This window comes from Anomaloglossus baeobatrachus, chromosome 1, assembly GCF_048569485.1.
Source record: "Anomaloglossus baeobatrachus isolate aAnoBae1 chromosome 1, aAnoBae1.hap1, whole genome shotgun sequence".
Taxonomy (NCBI): Eukaryota; Metazoa; Chordata; class Amphibia; order Anura; family Aromobatidae; genus Anomaloglossus; species Anomaloglossus baeobatrachus.
Genome location: NC_134353.1, coordinates 895,992,402 through 896,011,071, shown reverse-complemented (window position 1 = coordinate 896,011,071; position 18,670 = coordinate 895,992,402). Strand labels below are relative to the sequence as shown.

General features: G+C 46.3%; 1 protein-coding gene across 3 annotated transcripts in view; it reads right to left on the bottom strand.

Annotated features, from left to right (window-relative positions):
- The window catches only part of LOC142255303 (von Willebrand factor A domain-containing protein 5A-like), a 212,607-nt gene that overhangs the window by 157,468 nt on the left and 36,469 nt on the right, over nt 1-18,670 (bottom strand). For all 3 annotated transcript variants that reach the window (XM_075326844.1, XM_075326853.1, XM_075326860.1), the window contains exon 2: nt 15,980-16,047. In XM_075326844.1, the coding sequence (XP_075182959.1) occupies nt 15,980-16,034 (55 nt within the window). In that variant the 5' untranslated portion in view covers nt 16,035-16,047. The remainder of the gene's footprint in view (nt 1-15,979; nt 16,048-18,670) is intronic.

The following is an 18,670-nucleotide window of genomic DNA, read 5'->3' as shown; positions in this document are numbered from 1 at the left end:
GACGGCGCGGGACCCTTAATTACTGCGGAGGGGGGTTCTTTATTTCAATAAAGATGGCGTCACTAATTGTGTTGTGTTTTATTTATAATAAAAATATTTTTCTGTGTGTTGTGGTTTTTTTTATCAGTACTAGAAATTCATGGTGGCCATGTCTAATATTGGCGTGACACCATGAATTTCCGGCTTAGGGCCAGTTGATAATATACAGCTAGCCCCAACCCCATTATTACCCAGCGAGCCACCCGTCACCAGGGCAGCTGGAAGAGTTGGATACAGCGCCAGAAGATGGCACTTCTATAAAAGCGCCATTTTCTGGGGTGGCTGCGGACTGCAATTTGCAGCAGAGGGGCCCAGAAAGCTCAGGCCAAGCAGTGCTGTGGATTACAATCCCCAGCTGCCTAGTTGTACCTGGCTGGACACAAAAATATGGCGATGCCCACGTCATTTGTTTTTTAATTATTTCATGAAATTCGTGAAATAATTAAAAAAAACGGGCTTCCCTATATTTTTGGTTCCCAGCCGGGTACAAGTGTGTCTGCTGTACCTGGCTAGCATACAAAAATATGGCGAAGCGCACATCATTTGTTTTTTCATTATTACATGAAATTCATGAAATAATTAATAAAAAAGGTCTTCCTATATTTTTGGTTCCCAGCCGGGTATAAATAGGCAGCTGGTGGTTGGGGGCAGCCCGTAGCTGCCTGCTGTTCCTGGCTAACATACAAAAACATGGCGAAGCCCACATAATTTTTTAGGGGGGCAAAAATCTCCTGCATACAGTCCTGAATGGAGTATGCTGCGCCTTGTAGTTCTGCAGCTGCTGTCTGTCTGTATGGAGGAGAGCAGACAGCAGCTACAGAACGACAAGGCTCAGCATGCTCCATTCACTAGTGTATGCAGGAGAGCAGACAGCAGCTGCAGAACTACAAGGCTCAGTATACTCCATCCAGGACTGTATGCAGGAGTTTTTTGCCCACCAAAAAAATGACGTGGGCTTTGCCATATTTTTGTATGCTAGCCAGGTACAGCAGGCACCTACGGGCTGTCCCCAACCCCCAGCCGCCTATTTGTACCTGGCTGGGAACCAAAAATATTGGGAAGCCCGTTTTTTTTAATTATTTCACGAATTTCATGAAATAATTAAAAAACAAATGACGTGGGCTTTGCCCCATTTTTGTGTCCAGCCAGGTACAACTAGGCAGCTGGGGATTGGAATCCTCAGCACAGGTTAGTCCGAGCTTTCTGGGCCTCTCTGCTGCGAATTGCAATCCGCAGCCACCCCAGAAAATGGCACTTTCATAGAAGCGCCATCATCTGAAGCTGTATCCAACTCTTCCAGCTGCCCTGGTGACGGGTGGCTTGCTGGGTAATAATGGGTTAATACTAGCTTTGTTTTACTAGCTAGTATTAAGCCAGAGATTTTTAATGTCAGGCAAGTTTGACCCGGCCATTAAGAATCTCCAATAAAGGATTAAAAAAAGACACCACAGAGAGAAATAATACTTTATTAGAAATAAATACACAGACACACTTAGAGACTCCATGTTTATTACTCCCTCTCATCCCTCCACGATCCATGGTCTTCTGTCTTTTTTCTCCTTCAACCCATGCAGCTCTGCTACATCAGCAGCGCTGCATGGGAGGAAGACGCTGCTGTTCCCGTGCAGTCTTTTCACTCCGTGACTGACCAGAAGCTGCTGGCTGTAAGCGGTGACGTCACCGCTGACAGGCGCGTTGCTATAGCAACGGTGATCTCCGTTATTGACCGGCTGTGGCAGCCGGTGAATAATGGAACGGGGAAACAGAACGGGGAGTCGACCGTGTGCCAGAGCATGTCGCCGGTACACGGAGATACACAAACGTGCAACGCGTACCGGAGAGATGCAATGACAGGACCTAGCATGAAGTCCAGCCATGTGACCAGTCTGTAGCCAATGAGATAATAGACACGTGACTGGTCACATGCTATTTTGACGTCACGATAGGTCCTATCATCAGTGCTGGTTACCGGGAGGATGCAGCGATTATCGGAAGGAAAAGCGGCGGGAGACCGAGTGCAGGACACATTGCAGGGACAGGTAAGTGTTATGGCAATGTTTATTAACTGTATGTGTACATTTATAATGTGTTTTTATGTGTTTGTGTTTGCCTGCCATTGGTTTCAATGGGGCTTGAGAGGTTCGTCGAACGGCTCGCTGAACCGAACTCGAACGCGGCCTCCGTTCGACGAACCAAACCGAACTCTAGCCTCTAGAGGCTCGCTCATCTCTAGTAGTAATGGCAGATACTATAACAGCTTTTTAAAAAGGGCTGGATGATTTCCTCAGTACACAACATTGTTGGTTATTAGGCTATGTGCGCACTAGAGATGTGAAGTTTCTCAAGAAACTTTCTCGAGAAACTTCTGGGAGTGAAAGATTTCCGGACCTCCGGAAAAAATCCGCGTCAAATCCGCATGCGGATTTGCCGCGGATTAGCCGCGGAATTGCCGCGGAATTGCCGCGATTTTCCCGTGGGTGGTTCACTGCGGATTTTTGCAGGCTGTACTGCAGAAATCCGCAGGGTACCCGCGGAAATAATGGACATGTTCATTTTCTCGAGAAAGTTTCTCGAGAAAATCCGCATGCGGAAATTTCTCGAGAAAAATCCGCATCAGTGCGCACAGCTTTTTTTTTTTGCCATAGAAATTGCTGGGAAATGTCTGCACAAAGATTGCAGACATTTCTCAAGAAATTTCCGCGGCAAATCCGCAGGCAAATCCGCGGGTAAAAAGCTCTAGTGCGCACATAGCCTAAGTGACTTAGGGACAAAATGTAGAACTGGTGGAGGAAGGATGAACTAGATGGACCTAGGTCTTTTTTCAACCTATGTAACTATGAATTATTAGGCAGCTTGTTTTCCTCAGGCAAAATGGCAAAAAAAGATATTTAACTGACTAAGGCCCCCTTCACACATCAGTGATTCTGGTATGTATGTGACAGTTTTTATACGTACCAGAATCACAGACATATGAGGACCCTTTAAAATCAAGGGTCTGCACACACATCAGTGATTTTTCACTGACCGTGTTTCTCCGTGCGGCATACACACATATCCGTGATTTCTGCACGGCGACATGGCAATTTTTTTCTGGTATCACTTATGTCCCACGGACCACACTATGGTGTAATCCGTGAAACACGTGCCAGAAAAACACGGACATTTAGCCTATGTGCGCACTTTGCGTTTTTTTCATGCGTTTCCGCAGCATTTTGAACTGCAGCGTTTTAATGCCAATATGCATCCATTTTGATTTTCAAGCAAAGTCTATGGGAATAGGGATTTCTTGTGCGCACTTTGCTGTTTAAAACGCAGCGCTTTAGTTGCAGAAAATTCGGCAAAAACTCAGCGTTTAAAGAAGCAGCATGTCAATTGTTTTTGCCATTTTGGCAGCGTTTTGCTAACATTGAAGTCAATGAGAAGTTGCAAAACGCAATCTACTTGAAAAATCTAGCGTTAACCTGCTTTTTTGATGCAGAAAACATGCTTTTTGGACCAATTAAATGCATGCGTTTTTGACAAAATATTAATGGCATGATATGTCCCGTTACACACACACATAGTCCAACAAATAAATTTAAGAAAATCAATAAATAAATGTAATTTTATGCATAAATATTAGCAAACAGTTATTTTAATAAAATAAGCCATTTTATGTATGATTTTAATCTTGATATTTGTTATAATTTTTTCCTTTTTTTTTTTTAAACTATTTGTATGTTTAAAATTTATTTAGCATTGTATTTATTGTCAAAACACATCTGATTTTAAGCATGTAAAACGCGGTAAAAAAGCAAGCGTATTTATAGCGTTTTTGCGGTCAAAACCAAATTTGACAAAAAACATTTCTGCCAGAGGATGCATTTAGAACTGCAACTACCTTGACGCAAAGTGTGCACATACCCTTAAAATAAATAGCTTTTTAAACTCACCTTCTCCAACCGCTGCAGCCTGTTGCTTCCAAGCCAGCTAATTATTCTCATACATATGCAGTAATGCACTGCACGGCCCACCCGGAAGCAGTAGCAGCGGTGAGACTGCGGCAGCCGGAGACACCATCCAGGAGAGTTCAGCACCACGGACAGCAGAAGCGTGGACAGGTGAATATAATAAGTTCCTGATCTCCGTGTATTATCACAGATAACACACAGAGATCACACTTGTGTCAAAATCACGGCACACGGAGGGACATACGCACCTTTATCATGTCAGTGAAAAACGTCTCTGTTTTTCATTGACGTCTGGAGGGGCTAAGAAGGAAAAAATTATTAGAAGTCTTACAGAGGGATTCAGCACTATATATAAGATATTGGGATGCAATCACAGAACCAAAGACATTCTGTTTGTATGGTCCAATACAGATGAACATGTTTTTGGTCATTGTGCTGTCCATGTGCATAACAGAGTTATGTATTCATGTCTAGTCTGGTCCAGTCAGTGCACATGAGTGATTTTCTGTATGGAGCAATGGTCTATGTGCAATATCCGGATGCAGTCCCACCCATTTTCGACTATTACCATCTGCAAATTCCCATGCTCATGTGAACTTGTGATATTCCCACAGTTGCATTATTTTTTTTCATATAGCACAGTAAATGCATACTTCTTGTTAATATACAGGCCAAACCCAAAATACCAGCTTATTTCTTGTACTTTTTGTGTCTTTCTCTACTCCTTCTGCCCCTCTGTGCATTCAGCTTCATAGAGCTGAATGGGCAGTCCTATTCTTACACTGCTAAACTACATTTCTCAGTAGCATCCTGCTTCTCCTCAGTGCTGCTAACCCACTCTTTCCTGTATGCTCCTAATAAGCTCCACTTCTCTGAGTTATTGACTGGAAGCTGGCTGACTGACAAATGTGTCAGTTCTTCCATGCTCAGATGCATCCACCAAAGAAATCTGCCACATCATCAAGCTATACTAATGAAAGAATTGGCTCTATTTTCTGTGTACAGTATGGCTGGACAGTAATCCTCTGCCCTAGACATCAACAGAGCTATAGTGGCAATTTGACATCACTGATCTGTCTGCTGCAGGCATTGATCACAGCCCAGTGCTACTTGGGTATCAGGTCTGCACTGCCTAAATATTACATGCTCCGTTGTGTAGGCAGAGCAGAGTGCAGGAGAGTTGAAAGCCAGCTAACAGAGCAATGATGTGAAACCATGCAGATAGCTTTAGGGGTACTTTCCACGCTGCGACATCGCTAGCCGATACTAGCGATGCCGAGCGCGATAGCCCCCGCCCCCGTTGCACATGCGATATGTAGTGCGAGCTGCCGTAGCGAACATTATCGCTACGGCAGCATCACACGCACATACCTGGTCGGTGATGTCGCTGTGACTGCCGAACAATCCCTCCTTCAAGGGGGAGGTGCGTTCGGCGTCACAGCGACGTCACCGCCACGTCACTAAGCGGCCGGCCAATAGCAGTGGAGGGGCGGAGATGAGCGGGATGTAAACATCCCGCCCACCTTCTCCCTTCCGCATTGCTGGTGGACGCAGGTAAGGAGATGTTTGTCGCTCCTGCGGCTTCACACACAGCGATGTCTGGAGCTGCAGGAACGACAAACAACATCGTACCTGCGGACGCACCGACATTATGAAAATGATCGACGTGACACAGATCACCGATTTTTGACTGTTTCACGCTCGTTCATCTTCTCTCCTAGGCTTTACACGTTGCTACGTCGTTACCGGCGCCGGATGTGCATCACTTTCGATTTGACCCCGACGATATCGCAGGTGCGATGTCACAACGTGCAAAGTACCCCTTAGTGATGTAATGACAGAAGATAAAATTGGCCAGGTAACGTACTGTAGAGGAGCAGAGAGTGCACAGAAGCATAGAGTATATTATAAAAGTAGATTATAATCTACAGTATGTCAGAAGTGGAGACACAGCAGAGCAATATTGGAAAGAAACAGCGGAGCGAGACTGCACTGTGCATGATTGATCAGGACATGAGCGCTGGACCGATCCAATGTCAACTGGAGGTAAATAAACCCTGGATGGACACCTTATAGGAGCTGATATGTGTGTCGCGGGCGGGGAGGAGGGTGTCAGCACTGCGCTCACCCCTCTGCTCGGGTCCGGCTGCTGCTGCTCAGTGGTGGCTCGAGCGGTGAGCCGGATCCCGGGGGTTCTCGAGCGGCACTCCTCGCCCGTGAGTGAAAGGGGATTGGGTTTTGGGATATAGTCTATTGTCCGTGACGCCACCCACGGTTGTGGTGATCTGTTGGCACCACCGCTGCTCGGTGTGGGGATCCCGGGAGTGATGGTGTGAAGCAGCAAGTTGTTGTGTTGCCCCTCCGTGGGTAGGGGTTGCTGATCCCGGGGCCCAGTGTTGAGGTGGGTAGATGCAGGGCTTTGGTGGGCGCAGGGACGCGGGGGCAGCGCTGTGCCTTGCGGCACTGTGGTACTCACTCAGCCTGAGACGTTGACACAGTTCTCGGTAAAACACACGGCTGGAAAGATGGTTCCCACGGACGGCTGCACTTGCTTTCCCCAGTAGGTGACGGTGATGTCCCTTTTCCTGCACCTAATGTTGTTGATGGTCTCGATGGGTTCCCACCGGTAACCCGCTCCCCGGCTTCAAGCTGGACCGGAGGAGCTCTACTCTTTGCCCGCAGGCGCTGGCCCTTAGAAACTGGTGCCCTGGCGGTGGCGGTGTCTCTACTGTAATGGTTGGGCTGTTGCCTTCAATCGGGACTTGGTTGTTGGGAGACAGACGTCCCCTTCACTGACGGATTTGGCAAATTATGGCGACTCCCTAGCCTTGCCGGGGTCCGAGAGGCCCCTGCCCTGGTGCTGACTGTCCTTTGTACACTGCTCCAGACCGCCGGGCCACCACCCGTCCGCGGTCCTTCCAGGAACTTCCAAACGGTCACCCCTCCGGACAATCACCGCCGTTGCTGACCTTGCTGACTCTGTCCTGCACACAGCTGGACCTACTTCAGGCTTTTCTACTCTCACTTTTACTCTTTTCTTCTTTGCTCCTCTACCACTTCACCTCCTTCCACTTCCTAAACTGAACTGCTTGGTTTCTCCCGCCTCCAGGGCTGTGAACTCCTCGGTGGGCGGAGCCAACCGCCTGGCCCACCCCCTGGTGTGAACATCAGCCCCTGGAGGAAGGCAACAAGGATTTTGGTTAGCTGTGATGTTCCTAACTGGGGTGTAGGGTGTGGTGGTGTGATGACCTGTGACCCCTGGCTTGCCCAGGGCGTCACATGTGCAAATCGGGCAGATTTAACAATCAGTTATATGGGCAGAACTGAACTGTGCACATTATTATAAGACCGCCTTGTGATTTTAGAGATAATCCTGTAGCTCATGAAACAGTTTCTTAAGCCTATTTGGCAGGTGGGGTTTGAATAGGGTTTGCTCACATCTGCATATAAGAAATCAAATGGATTTTTATCCAAATAAGCGGGGCGAATGGAATCTGTTTGGTATTCTATATGTTATAGGAGTGCTTTGCGAATGTGCGATTTCTTTTCTCTCCTAGCATTTGTGTGACATCCGTATGACGTGTTTTTTTTCTCAGCAACTTTTATTCCACAATCATTTACAAAACTATTTACAGTGTTCTATGTTACTGAATGGTTATTGTAAAAACAATTTGGAGGGGATATGGATGGTCCGTGTGCCGTCCGTTCTTTTTCCTTGCACCCAATGACTTGCATTGGGAAGTCTCAGATGTTTTATGCGCAGTATGTTGCATTTTTTTCTTTTACAGCTTGCAGATCAGCACTGACTCATTGATTAACATTGGTGGAAGCGCAATTCGATTTATTTTTTATCGCATTGCGCTATGCATATTTATACACAGATGTGAGTGAACTCTTAGGTGCAGGATTTATCCAGTTTTGCCAACTTGATATCTTTTTTTTTTAGACAGCTTCTAAGAAAATCATGGACAGTCAACATTTTTAACGGGAACAAAGAAAAACCCATAATAAAGATTTTAAGTGATGTACAGTGCCTTGCGAAAGTATTCGGCCCCTTGAATTTTTCAACTTTTCCCACATTTCAGGCTTCAAACATAAAGATAAAAATGTTAAATTAATGGTGAAGAATCAACAACAAGTGGGACACAATTGTGAAGAGAACGAAATTTATTGCTTATTTTAAACTTTTTAAAAAAATAAATAACTAAAAATTGGGGCGTGCAATATTATTCGTCCCCTTTAAGTTAATACTTTGTAGCGCCACCTTTTGCTGTGATTACAGCTGCAGTCACTTGGGGTATGTGTCTCTCAGTTTTACACATTGAGAGGGTGAAATTCTTGCCCATTCTTCCTTTGCAAACAGCTGGAGCTGAGTGAGGTTGGATGGAGAGCGTTTGTGAACAGCAGTTTTCGGCTCTTTCCACAGGTTCTCGATTGGATTCAGGACTGGACTGTGACTTGGCCATTCTAACACCTGGATACGGTTATTTGTGAACCATTCCATTGTAGATTTTGCTGTCTGTTTGGGATCATTGTCTTGTTGGAAGACAAATCTCCTTCCCAGTCTCAGGTCTTTTGCAGACTCCAACAGGTTTTCTTCAAGAATGGTCCAGCATTTGGTTCCATCCATCTTCCCATCAATTTTAACCATCTTCCCTGTCCCTGCTGAAGAAAAGCAGGCCCAAACCATGATGCTGCCTCCATCATGTTTGACAGTGGGAATGGTGTGTTCAGGGTGATGAGCTGTATTGCCTTTAAGCCAAACATATCATTTGGCATTGTGCCCAAATAGTTTGATTTTGGTTTCATCTGACCAGAGCACCTTCTTCCACATGTTTGGTGTCTCCCAGGTGGCTTGAGGCAAACTTTAAACAACACTTTTTATGGATATCTTTGAGAAATGGCTTTCTTCTTGCCACTCTTCCATAAAGGCCATATTTGTGCAGTGTACGACTTGATTGTTGTCCTATGGACAGACTCTCCCACCTCAGCTGTAGATCTCTGCAGTTCATCCAGAGTGATCATGGGCCTCGTGGTTGCATCTCTGATCAGTCTTCTCCTTGTTTGAGATGAAAGTTTTGATGGACAGCCGGGTCTTGCTAGATTTGCAGTGGTATGATACTCCTTCCATTTCAATATGATAGCTTGCACAGTGCTCCTTGGGATGTTTAAAGTTTTGGAAATATTTTTGTTACCAAATCCGGCATCAAACTTCTCCACAACAGTATCACTGACTTGCCTGTTGTGTTCCTTGGTCTTCATGATGCTATCTGCGCTTTAAACAGAACACTGAGACTATCACAGAGCAGGTGCATTTATACTGAGACTTGATTACACACAGGGGATTATATTTATTATCATCAGTCATTTAGGACAACATTGGATCATTCAGAGATCCTCAATGAACTTCTGGAGTGAGTTTGCTGCACTGAAAGTAAAGGGGATGAATAATATTGCACGCCCCAATTTTCAGTTATTTATTTTTTTAAAAAGTTTAAAATAAGCAATAAATTTTGTTCAACTTCACAATTGTGTCCCACTTGTTGTTGATTCTTCACCATAACATTAAAAATTTTATCTTTATGTTTGAATCCTGAAATGTGGGAAAAGGTTGAAAAATTCAAGGGGGCCGAATACTTTCACAAGGCACTGTGGTAACAGGATCCACTCAGAACAAACCTGGGCAAGGCTGACTGCAAATGTTGAGTGCACGTGCTCATCGTCATATCTAGAGATTGTCTAGTCAAAATAGACATATGAGTCCTGCCAGCATTGCTGCAAAGGATGGGGAGTCAATCTGTCAGTGTGAACAGGGTGATGACCTCCTCCACACTCCGTCCCCTGCAATCCTGCTCCATTAAAGTTATGTGTCTGTGACCTGCCCTAGCCGGGGTGTGTAGTACTTACTGTAGTCTTCAGAATCACCTCCATTACCCCGCTGCCGGTCCCCGTCAGATATGTAGAAGGGCCACGCATGACACACTGAGTCTTTCATATAAAACAATCAACAGGAATGGCTTTATTCTTGGTACAAGTTTATCAGGACAGAAGACATGGCCTTTAACTTTCTGCTCCTGCTGTATCCTGGGGGTACTCTTGTTTCTAGCCGTCCCATGGGTATTAGCCCTCCAGCAGCCAAGACGACTCTGTAATTCTTGCCAGTTTCTTATCTTTGCAGCAACCATGTCCCAAACACGGCCCCGGACGACTTTCTAGCTCCTTACCAGTACAAGGATCCGCCAGCGACGCTCTACCCCGATGTCCTACCGATCCTGGGACGCTCTCTAGCCCGATCCACATGGAGAGCCTTAGGCTATGTGCGCACTAGAGCTTTTTACCTGCGGATTTACCCGCGGATTTGCCCCGGAAATTTCTTGAGAAATGTCTGCAATCTTTGTGCAGACATTTCCCATGAAATTCAATGAGAAAAAAAAATAGCTGTGCGCACTGTGCGGATTTTTCTCAAGAAAATTTCTTGAGAAAATTTTCTCGAGAAACTTTCTTGAGAAAATGTGCATGTCCATTAATTTCCGCAGGTACCGGGGGTATTCCGGGGGTATTCCGCAGGTAGCAATGATGTGCGGTATACCCCCGGAATAGCCGCGAATTACCTGCGGTCATGTACATCACTGCCTGCGGTTTTGCAGGAAGCGATGTCATTATGCCAGGAAGAGGAAGCGGAGCAGACGTCACACTCCCTGGACGCCGCACAGAAGCACTTCCGTGCGACCTCCAGGTGCCCGTGCAGTCTGTGTCCTGCTCCGGCCTCGCGGCTGCCTGCACTGCAGGGTGTCAGTGTCTGCCCGCAGTGTCAGCAGCCTGTCACGCTGCAGCGCAGGCAGACACTGACACAGGCAGACACTGACACTGCACTGCAGGGTGTCAGTGTCTGCCCGCAGTGTCAGCAGCTTGTCACAGGCAGACACTGACACCCTGCAGTGCTGGGAGCCGCGGGGATGACGGTCGCTGCTGTCAGGAGGTGAGATCATTACCTGCTGTGACGATCTCCTGCCTCCTGACGTCAGCGCTGTCTATGCCCGTCTCACGAGCGGCCCGAGACTGTCACTAGCGGTGACGTCACGGGCTCTCGCGATACTTCTGACAACGCAGTCAGTGACAGCGCTGACGTCAGCAGTACAGGAGATAATCACAGAAGGTAATGATCTCATCTATGCTCCTGATGGCAGCGCTCGTCATCCCCTGCAGTGACCTGAGCTGACCTATTGATGTTAGCTCAGGTCACTGCATTGCTCTCCCAGCCAATGGGGAACATTCTGTTCTTCATTGACTGGGACAGCGACTATGGTATGGATCGCCGTGGGACCCCCCCCCCTATTGGATTACGCCGGACGTGGATTGATTGTTCTTTTCAATAAATTGGTTAAAGAGGCTATGTGGGGAGTGTTTTTTCAAATAAAACTTTTTTTGTTGTCTATTTTTTAATTATTACTGACTGGGTTGGTGATGTCGGGTATCTGATAGACGCCTGACCTCACCAACCCCAGGGCTTGATGCCAGGTGACATTACACATCTGGCATCAACCCCATATATTACCCCGTTTGCCAACGCACCAGGGCGCGGGATGAGCTGGGGGCAAAGCGCCAGGATTGGCACGTCTAATGGATGCGCCACTTCTGGGGCGGCTGCGGCCTGCTATTTTTAGGCTGGGGAGTGTCCAATAACAGTGGACCTCCCTAGTCTGAGAATATCAGACCCCAGCTGTCCGCTTTACCTTGGCTGGTGATCCAATATGGGGGGGACCGCACGTTTTTTGTTTTAAATTATTTATATAATTTAAAATAACAGCGTGGGGTGCCCACTGTTTTGGATTATCAGCCAAGGTGAAGCTGCCAGCGGTGGTCTGCAGGCTGCAGCCGTCTGCTTTACCCAAGCTGGCTACAAAATATGGGGGGACCTCACGTCGTTTTTTTTTAATTATTTATTTATTTTATGGCTAAATACAAGGCTAAGCACCCTTTAGTGCCACATGAAAGTCACTAAAGGGTGCCAGCTTAGAAAATGCAGGGAGGTGGAACATTATATAGGTTTTTCTCATCTATCTATCTATCTATCTATCTATCTATCTATCTATCTATCTATCTATCTATCTATCTATCTATCCCTCTATCTATCTATCTATCTATCTATCTATCTATCCATCTATCCCTCTATCTATCTATCCATCTATCCCTCTATCTATCTATCCATCTATCCATCTATCCCTCTATCTATCTATTCATCTATTCATCTATCTATCTATCTATCCCTCTATCTATCTATCTATCTATCTATCCCTCTATCTATCTATCTATTCATCTATCCATCTTTCCCTCTATCCATTATCTGTCTATCGATTATCTTTATTATTTATTGCAGGGACAAACCTGCGGCAAATCCGTGGCAAATCCGCGGCAAATCCGCATGCGTTTTTGCCGCGGATTTTTCCGCAGGTGCGGAAATCTTCCACTCCCAGAAGTTTCTCAAGAAATTTTCTTGAGAAAATTCACATTTCTAGTGCGCACATAGCCTTAGGCTATGTGCGCACTAGAGCTTTTTACCTGCGGATTTACCTGCGGATTTGCCCCGGAAATTTCTTGAGAAATGTCTGCAATCTTTGTGCAGACATTTCCCATGAAATTCAATGAGAAAAAAAAATAGCTGTGCGCACTGTGCGGATTTTTCTCAAGAAAATTTCTTGAGAAAATTTTCTCGAGAAACTTTCTTGAGAAAATGTGCATGTCCATTAATTTCCGCAGGTACCGGGGGTATTCCGGGGGTATTCCGCAGGTAGCAATGATGTGCGGTATACCACCGGAATAGCCGCGAATTACCTGCGGGAATGCTCATCGCTGCCTGCGGTTTTGCAGGAAGCGATGTCATTATGCCAGGAAGAGGAGGCGGAGCAGAGTAAACACAGACGTCGCACTCCCTGGACGCCGCACAGAAGCACTTCCGTGCGACCTCCAGGTGTCTGTGCAGTCTGTGTCCTGCTCCGGCCTCGCGGCTGCCTGCACTGCAGGGTGTCAGTGTCTGCCCGCAGTGTCAGCAGCCTGTCACGCTGCACCGCAGGCAGACACTGACACAGGCAGACACTGACACCCTGCAGTGTTGGCAGCCGCGGGGATGACGATCGCTGCTGTCAGGAGGTGAGATCATTACCTGCTGTGACGATCTCCTGCCTCCTGACGTCAGCGCTGTCTATGCCCGTCTCACGAGCGGCCCGAGACTGTCACTAGCGGTGACGTCACGGGCTCTCGCGATACTTCTGACAACGCAGTCAGTGACAGCGCTGACGTCAGCAGTACAGGAGATGATCACAGAAGGTAATGATCTCATCTATGCTCCTGATGGCAGCGCTCGTCATCCCCTGCAGTGACCTGAGCTGACCTATTGATGTTAGCTCAGGTCACTGCATTGATCTCCCAGCCAATGGGGAACATTCTGTTCTTCATTGACTGGGACAGCGACTATGGTATGGATCGCCGTGGGACCCCCCCCCCCCTATTGGATTACGCCGGACGTGGATTGATAGCCTCTTTAACCAATTTATTGAAAAGAACAATGTGGGGAGTGTTTTTTCAAATAAAACTTTTTTTGTTGTCTATTTTTTAATTACTACTGACTGGGTTGGTGATGTCGGGTATCTGATAGACGCCTGACCTCACCAACCCCAGGGCTTGATGCCAGGTGACATTACACATCTGGCATCAACCCCATATATTACCCCGTTTGCCAACGCACCAGGGCGCGGGATGAGCTGGGGCAAAGCGCCAGGATTGGCACGTCTAATGGATGCGCCACTTCTGGGGCGGCTGCGGCCTGCTATTTTTAGGCTGGGGAGTGTCCAATAACAGTGGACCTCCCTAGTCTGAGAATATCAGACCCCAGCTGTCCGCTTTACCTTGGCTGGTGATCCAATATGGGGGGGACCGCACGTTTTTTGTTTTAAATTATTTATATAATTTAAAATAACAGCGTGGGGTGCCCACTGTTTTGGATTATCAGCCAAGGTGAAGCTGCCAGCGGTGGTCTGCAGGCTGCAGCCGTCTGCTTTACCCTAGCTGGCTACAAAATATGGGGTGACCTCACGTCGTTTTTTTTTAATTATTTATTTATTTTATGGCTAAATACAAGGCTAAGCACCCTTTAGTGCCACATGAAAGTCACTAAAGGGTGCCAGCTTAGAAAATGCAGGGAGGTGGAACATTATATAGGTTTTTCTCATCTATCTATCTATCTATCTATCTATCTATCTATCTATCTATCTATCCCTCTATCTATCTATCTATCTATCTATCCCTCTATCTATCTATCTATCTATCTATCTATCTATCCATCTATCCCTCTATCTATCTATCTATCCCTCTATCTATCTATCTATTCATCTATCCATCTATCCCTCTATCTATCTATTCATCTATTCATCTATCTATCTATCCCTCTATCTATCTATCTATTCATCTATCCATCTTTCCCTCTATCCATTATCTGTCTATCGATTATCTTTATTATTTATTGCAGGGACAAACCTGCGGTAAATCCGCGGTAAATCCGCGGTAAATCCGCGGCAAATCCGCGGCAAATCCGCATGCGTTTTTGCCGCGGATTTTTCCGCAGGTGCGGAAATCTTCCACTCCCAGAACTTTCTCAAGAAATTTTCTTGAGAAAATTCACATTTCTAGTGCGCACATAGCCACAAGAAAGGTGACAGGCCCAAGCTACAAGGCCCTGTCCGTTCTCCTGGAACCACTCTGCAGAACTCCACTCACTTTCTGGCCTGTCTGCCTAACCAACCCTCTGCGCCTCCCTCTGTCTCTAAGTCGCCTAGGTTACCAACTGTATCACACGCTAGGCCTCCAGCTCCTGTCTACTGCTGTACTAACAAACTTACCTACCACTTATACCCCCTCCTGCACTCTTTGTCCCTACGTTACACTATAACTTAACCGTACACATTCTGTATTATTAATACAAGTTAATCCTATATATGCTTTACATGACTACCCAAGCTGTGCTTACCATCTGACACATCTCTATCATATCATACATTACACATTACTCTAAAACTCGATATTCAATAAAACACTATAACTTATTGGACCCTAGATGGCGCCATCAGCTGCACTAATATACATTCAACATTAAGTACATTTATATCACAACACTGTACAATAGGAAAAACACTTCTTAGTACGAGTGGGAGAAAATCAACCCCCTGCTACATGTGCTCAGACCATACGCCACGCACAGCATCAAAATGGTCTTCATGGCTGTTGTCCCAGAAGGAAGTGTGTACTGCCTACAGTCAAGCATGATGGTGGGAGTGTCATGTTTGGGGCTGCATAAGTGCCGCCGACTGTGGGGGGCTACATTTCATTAAGGGAACCATGAATGCCAACATGTACTGTAACATACTGAAGCAGAGCATGATCTCTTCCCTTCAGAAACTGGGCCGCAGGGCAGTATTCCAACATAAAGACCCCAAACACACCTCCATGACGACCATGCACCAGCTCTGTGATGTTGTCATGGAGAATGGAAGAGGATCCCGTGGCTCCTGCGAAGCTCTAGTTAACTCCATGCCCAAGAAAGTTGATGCAATTCTTGAAAATAATGGTGGCCACAAAACATATTGTTACTTTGGGCACAATTTGTCCATTTTCATTTAGGAGTAAACTTACTTTTCCAGCAATTTAGACATTGGCTGTGTGTTGAGTTATTTATTGTGCACCAAATTTACACCGTTATACAAGCTGCACACTGACACTGTACATTGTATCACAGGGTCAGATCTTAAGTGTTGTCCCATTAAAAGATATAATAAAATATTTACAAAAATGTGAGGGGTGTACTCACTTTTGTGATATACTGTATTAAGAGTCGTAGTTTACAGCTTTTTTAAAAGAGTAAGTGAATCAATACAAGATGATTTATGGTTCACAATGTGAATTGGTACAATGTTTCGAAATGAAAAACAAACATTTCTCACCGGGTTCTTTGGACCCAATCACGATAAGACCACAACATAGAGAAAGCGGAGGCATCTTTGTTCTTGTTCTGTAGGGAGATAAGACAAACTGTAGTCAGGAAGTCTGTGCAGTATATGGCTATGTGCGCACGCTGCGTTTTTTTGACGCTGCGTTTTTGTGCGTTTTTGGCCGATAAAAACGCACAAAAACGCACCCGCGTCGAAAAAACGCGTCAAAAAACGCATGTGTTTTTACCGCGATTTGGTGCGTTTTTGGCTGCGTTTTTGATCTCTGCGTTTTGGTGCGTTTTTCCCATGCATTGCATGGGCGGAAAACGCAGAAAAACGCAGGAAAGAATTTACATGTCCATTTTTTTTTTTCAAGCTCAAAAACGCAGCTTAAAAAAAAAGTTGTGTGCGGACAGCAAAAAGGAAAACTCATAGACTTTGCTGGGGAAGCAAAGTCATGCAGTTTTGAAGCCAAAAACGCACCCGAAAAACGCGCAAACACGCCGCGAAAAAACGCACTGTGCGCACATAGCCTATCTGTGACTTATCCGTTCAGTATCTTTTACTTCCATGATATTTGTAGAGGAAAGATTTGTGTCATACTCAGGTTTATCATATGTGCAACACAACCAAAAATATGAAAATAAAATAACAAAAAATGCAAAAGTGTATGTGTGGTGCCCCTGGGCTTCAGGCGCCACTGGGTATTACATCACTTTTCAGAGGTAATATCTATCCCGGGTCAGGAGGGGGTTAACTGCCGGTGCCTTCACAAAACCACAGAAATACAACAGTAAGGTGCTTTCTCACAGGGGACTGGACTAGGGCAGACAGGACAGTTAGCCACCACGAAGCATGGGACTTTTCCAGTCACTAGAACAATCACTGGGGGCGGGAACCACATGGGGTAGAAGTAGGCACAACCAACACACTTAGAGGAGACCTTTCCCGGGAACAGCTTGGGATAACATTTAGCACTGACAACTGGAGTTAGTGTTTCTCTCTCTTTGTGGGCCAGTGGCTTGGAGCAGGAGGCTCCGCCCGGTTTACGGATAGCAACAGAGGACACTTCACTAAAAACTTTCACGGGCTCCAGCGGTAACCACCGACTATCCGGGATCAGCTGGATCCTATCGTGGCAGACATCGGTACTCTGGGGCAGCGCCTGAACTACTTGTGAGTAAAAGACCTGGAACCACAGGCCCTGCCTCTGCCTCTCCTTTACTGGCGCTGGCGCCCAGCGCTGTGGTGCCAGCGGGGACTACCACCACCCCCATCCGTCCTCCATCATCCTTCCTGGGGTAATCCCTCTCTGCCTGGGAGCGACACCATCTCGGCTGCGATCCTCACCATCAGCCCCAAAGAGCAGCACCTGCAGCGGCAGCCCATCCCATCACAATCATAAAAAACTTTCCTAACCGTCACTACCACCCTCCATCCTCCGTCCTGCCTCCCGTATACCGCCTTTCCTACCCTCCGGTACGTCTCAGGGCCACGAAACCGGGCCAGGCCAGCCCTTGACGAAGCAGAGCATCTGCACCCCCAGCCTGGCGATGTGTCGGGTGAAAACCCCCTCGACCCCGGGGTGTTACATATGTCAGAAGGTTTCATAAAAAAAAATTAATTTGTTTTCACCATTGATTGCAGTACAAATAGATCCAACCTCCAACCCTGGTACAGACGATGGTTCAATTTTTTTGCAAGGGAGAAAATCAATTATTTTTAAAGATTACATTTTATACATTATTTGGCATGACATGTTATGACATTGAATTAAAAAATGTCATCAATGGGACCCTCGCCAAGAAGGGACATATTTTGCACTTGGGCTATGTGCACCCGATATATTTTAGACAGCAGCATACCCACGGAATATTTCCTGCAAAAGATACTTTTGGAAAAACGCCTGTTGTGTTTTTCCTAAAGTGTCTTTTTAGAACTTTTGTCTGACATCTTTTGTATTAGTGTTTGTTTTGTTTTTTTTAAATTGTATGTATTAATAGTGAGCGGCTTCCAGCAGAACATGCCAAGAGAATGGATCTGTCACTTCTTTAAACACACTTCACGACTTTTGAAGTCTGAACCAAAAGAAAAAAAAATCTCAAAGAAACAGAATATATGCACAGCAAGTTACTTTGATCTTGCTGTGCATGTGTCCAAACTTCATGGTGGTTCCAGGAAGAATCCACCTGGAAATGATGTCAAGTGCACATACCCTTAAGGGGGCTTTACACGCTAGCGATGTCGCTGGTGGAAGCACCTGCCCCCGTCATTTGTGCGTCACGGGCAAATCGCTGCCCGTGGCGCACAAAATCGTTAGGAGCCGTCACACGGACTTACCTGCCTAGCGACGTCGCTGTTGCCGGCGACCTGCCTCCTTTCTAAGGGGGCGGTTCATGCGGCGTCACAGCGGCGTCACTAAGCGGCCGCCCAATAGAAGCGGAGGGGCGGAGATGAGCAGCCATAACATCCCGCCCACCTCCTTCCTTCCTCATTGCCGGCGGCCGCAGGTAAGCTGTAGTTCGTCATTCCCGAGGTGTCACACATAGCGATGTGTGCTGCCTCGGGAACGACAAACAACCTGTGGCCTCAACAATCAACGATTTTTTGAAAATGAACGACGTGTCAACGATGGACGATAAGGTGAGTATTTTTGATCGTTAACGGCCATTCGTTGGTGTCACACGCAACGACGTCGCTAAC